At 34.4% G+C, this 3,834-nt stretch overlaps 1 protein-coding gene across 1 annotated transcript; it reads right to left on the bottom strand.

The window, feature by feature from the left end:
- Positions 1-862: 862 nt before the first annotated feature.
- On the bottom strand, positions 863-3,482 carry LOC124387659. The gene is made up of 3 exons (XM_046852136.1): positions 3,470-3,482; positions 3,058-3,111; positions 863-2,942 (listed from the first exon to the last, which is right to left on the bottom strand). Exons 2-3 carry the CDS (start codon positions 3,066-3,068, stop codon positions 1,295-1,297), a joined length of 1,659 nt encoding a protein of 552 aa, XP_046708092.1. The 5' UTR covers positions 3,069-3,111; positions 3,470-3,482; the 3' UTR covers positions 863-1,294.
- Positions 3,483-3,834: the final 352 nt, after the last annotated feature.

Here is a 3,834-nt window from a genome sequence, read left to right as displayed (position 1 = left end):
CCACGTTGGTGACCCCTGCTGTATAATAACAGCAGACCTTCTCAGGCGCTCCAGTGCAGACGCAACTCGGAAAAACTATCCATATGAATTTTTTACTATCCGTGCCAATTAATCAATAATATATTACAATTATATTAATTTAATTAATATATAAGGCTGACCTATTAATCGGTTTCACTGATTATTCGGCTTGGATAGTCATAAATCCATATATGTATACATATTAATACAGCACAGTGAATTTTTTCTTCACATATCCCAGCTTGTTAGAAAGTTTGGGTCAGCCTTGTTATAGCAGTCCTGGAGCAGAGAGGGTTAAGAGTCTTGCTGAAAAACAACAACAGTGGTAGCTTGGCAATGCTCCTTCAGTCTTTAAATGGGGGTATGTCCTTATTGCATAGCCTAACCTCATAGACTGCTTGGAGGATTCACAGAGTTAGAATTTTAAGATTTTTTTCTTTGTATTAATGTAGCAATAATATTAAGTATTCAAATTATGATTTACACATATGTTTGTGCCAGAAAGAATAGAAGCGACTCAGACAAACTCCAAATACGTGATATTTAATGAAAAAATCAGATAAACAGATAGTTATTGAGAGAGAGCACTGGAAATGAACAATGTAAACTATTGAACAAACTTTTGTTGAAAGAAAAATACATCTATCCATGAACAGCATAGCCTTAAAAAAGTATACTACATATATACACAGTATACATATATATCACACACACACACACACACACACACACACACACACACACACACACACACACAGACATCACAATTTGTCAAACTCACTCAAATCCTTACGCCCAATTTTCCTGCTTCTAACTTCAACTTTGAGGACAAAATGTTCACTTGCTGCCTAATAAATAAATCCACATACTAACAGGTGCCATGATGAAGATCATCAGTGTTCTTCACTTCACCACTCAGAATGTTTTAATGTTTTGCCTGAGTGGTTAAATAAAATGATGTTATTAGTTTTTGGGTGTGAACATGCTGCTTTACCACAAACGTTAAAGTTTCCATATAAAGAATTGCTTTTTAATTAAAGATAAGAATACATGGTCTGAAACGGACAAAATATAAAACAAGCTGTACAATTTCCTGTCTTATTACATGGCCAATTATGTCCAAGTTCACCCAAGATTGGTTCTTTCTCATTTCTAAATGAAATTATTTATAATTATTTACAATCTTAAATATCTTATTCATTGGATATAATTTGCACTGTTGAGTTTCCTCATTAAATGCTTCATGGCCATGTTTAATCACCTGAATTTAACTTTAATGTAGCTTGTTGTAATACCCCATTGCAGCATTAACTCTTTCCTGTGATTCAGGCTGAATTTTCCTGAGCGCTTTTAGTTTGTCTGCGAGGAAATCTCTTCCAGTTTCCTCAGCTCGAGGGATCAAAAAGTCAAGAGACTTAACAATGTAAGCAGAATCTGTCTTTAAAGCAATTTCTGACAATCTAATGATAATGGTGCAGGCTTCTTCTATCAGCTTGGCCTTTTCCTTTTTATTTCTGATCAGTTGTATTATCAGACTATTTTCTATGTTAAGATGCTCCAGTGCTTGTTTCTTGTTGTTTTGAAGGTCCTCTCTGATGTTTACAACAGCCCTTAAGTTGAATGCTAAATCATCATTTTCACATTGTCGTTTTAAATCATCATACGTCATGGTGACGCATTTGCTTCTGGTGACATATTTCTTGCTTTCTCTGACATGTTTAGTGAAATGACATTTATTTGTGCACGAAGTGCAGTAGTTTTGTTTAATGACTTCACACCACAGAACATTAGGGGTCAAGGAGCAGCCATACTCATGGCAGTTCTCCTGACAGACAGAGCAAGTGGTGGCCTTAGTTTTCTGCCATGCTTTTTTGTTAATAGCAACCTTTTCTTTGTAATACTTGGTGACTGTAAAAGTAAAGTTTTCATTTCTTTTAATCTTTTCTTGGTTTTCTGCAAGGGCTTTCTGTGTCTGAGCCAGTTCTTCACCTTTGTTCTCTTCAAATTCAATGCGAAACTGTAGATTAACAAGACAGGCTTCAAGTTGGATGGACTCCGTAAGAACACATGCAGTCTGCTCTAAACTTTTTCTGTTCTGCCCTTTCAGTGAGTCAAAGAACATTTTTAAACTGTCCTCTGTTTGTTCCCAAGCCGTCTGATGACCCCTCTTAAAGGTTTCGTTTCTTTTCTCAGTTTGGCGATTGTTGAATAAGAAATACACTGGTTCATTTTGTTCTTTCCTACACTGAATCTCTGCTTTCTTGATGGCATTAATTACATTTGTTGGAGGCAATCCATCTGAATGAGTGACAAAAATAACAATGCTGTTCTCGATGTCTTTACCAAACAAAGAAAAAACTGCATCAAATATGTAATGCTGTCTGTCAGAAAGCCGATTATCAGATGCCTTCACTACCAGACACACTGCATCAATTTCTTTCACTCCAGTTTCAGTGTTTAACAGTTTGTACAGATTTTCACCAATCTGTTTATCCATGTGTGTTCCCTTCGTGTCTCCATAACCTGGAGTGTCAATGAGGGTTAGACAGATTGGGTTTTCCTGAGCAAAGACTTCATACATTGTGATTTGAGTTGTTTGACTATTTGACTGATCTGGCATGTCATTCAAATCTCCTTCTTCTGTAATCTCAAACCACACTTCATCTGTAAACTTCACCCCAAGTAAATGATTAACCATCACATTGATCAGAGTAGTTTTGCCTGTTCCACTTTCTCCTACCAAGAGGATTATTTTGTTTTGCATGTTGACGTCTTGCTGTCCGAATGTCCATTTTCTCACTAAACCGTTTTTATCAAGATTACTTCTGGTTGTGAGGAGATGATTCCGTGCAGGTGGACCTTCACTGATTGATTGAATCTTCTGGGTTAAATGATGTGCAGTCACGAATGGCTCTGAAATACTGTGAAATTCACCAGACATTCATAAATAGTAGGTTTGATATTATCTCAATTTTTGCTTTTTATTGTTAATTTCTCTTAAACTAACAATATTTAAAATTAGAAATATTTACTTACTTAGCAGCCATAGTATTATGTTGTAGATGAAAATTAAAACGCAAACAGACAAATCTGTAAAGTGAATAAACATTGTAGTGTCAAGGCAAGGAATTTATTTTACTACGTATTTGTAGTATTTGACCTGCATTTATATTTTGAATTGCTTCATTTTCTCTGCTTTTTTTTGCTGTTCCTTTGTTGTAGGCTTTTCATCTTGTTGCTAAACTATGCAGATTTTTTTTTGTCTCAAGACAAAACTTGAAATTAGAAACACTTGTCACAGGTGATAAATATAAAAAATAAATATAAAATATAAAAAATTATATATATTATAAAATATTATATATGATATATATTATATATAATTATAAATTATAAAAAATTGATTTTAATCTAAACAACAAGACGATGAAATTGTAATGTAACGTACCTGTATTTCAAGATTGCCGAAGTGGGAAACATAGAAATAATGTTGAATAAATACTAGGTAGAAACTCAGACGTCAAGAGACAGCAGCCAATAGCAATGCCTGAGTAAGCAGCAGCCTTGGGCAATATTAAAACCTCAAACAGGATTTTCTGGGAGGTCAATTATGCTTTGCATTGTCACTTTTATGTAACGTATAGAAGCACAAATAAACCTGATACATACTGAATGCTACATTTTCAGTTTACATATTCTTTCATTACAAAACCATGAATAAAAACAAAAAGAATGAGCTGTCGTCTAATTATCACAGTGCATTGCAGTGTTAAATCCTTGAATCAATGCTTTTAGTTATAAGTTTGCATGAAA

Source organism: Silurus meridionalis, chromosome 6, assembly GCF_014805685.1.
Source record: "Silurus meridionalis isolate SWU-2019-XX chromosome 6, ASM1480568v1, whole genome shotgun sequence".
NCBI classification, from domain to species: domain Eukaryota; kingdom Metazoa; phylum Chordata; class Actinopteri; order Siluriformes; family Siluridae; genus Silurus; species Silurus meridionalis.
Note: the sequence above shows the minus strand (reverse complement) of the source record. Positions and strands in the feature narration are given on the sequence as shown.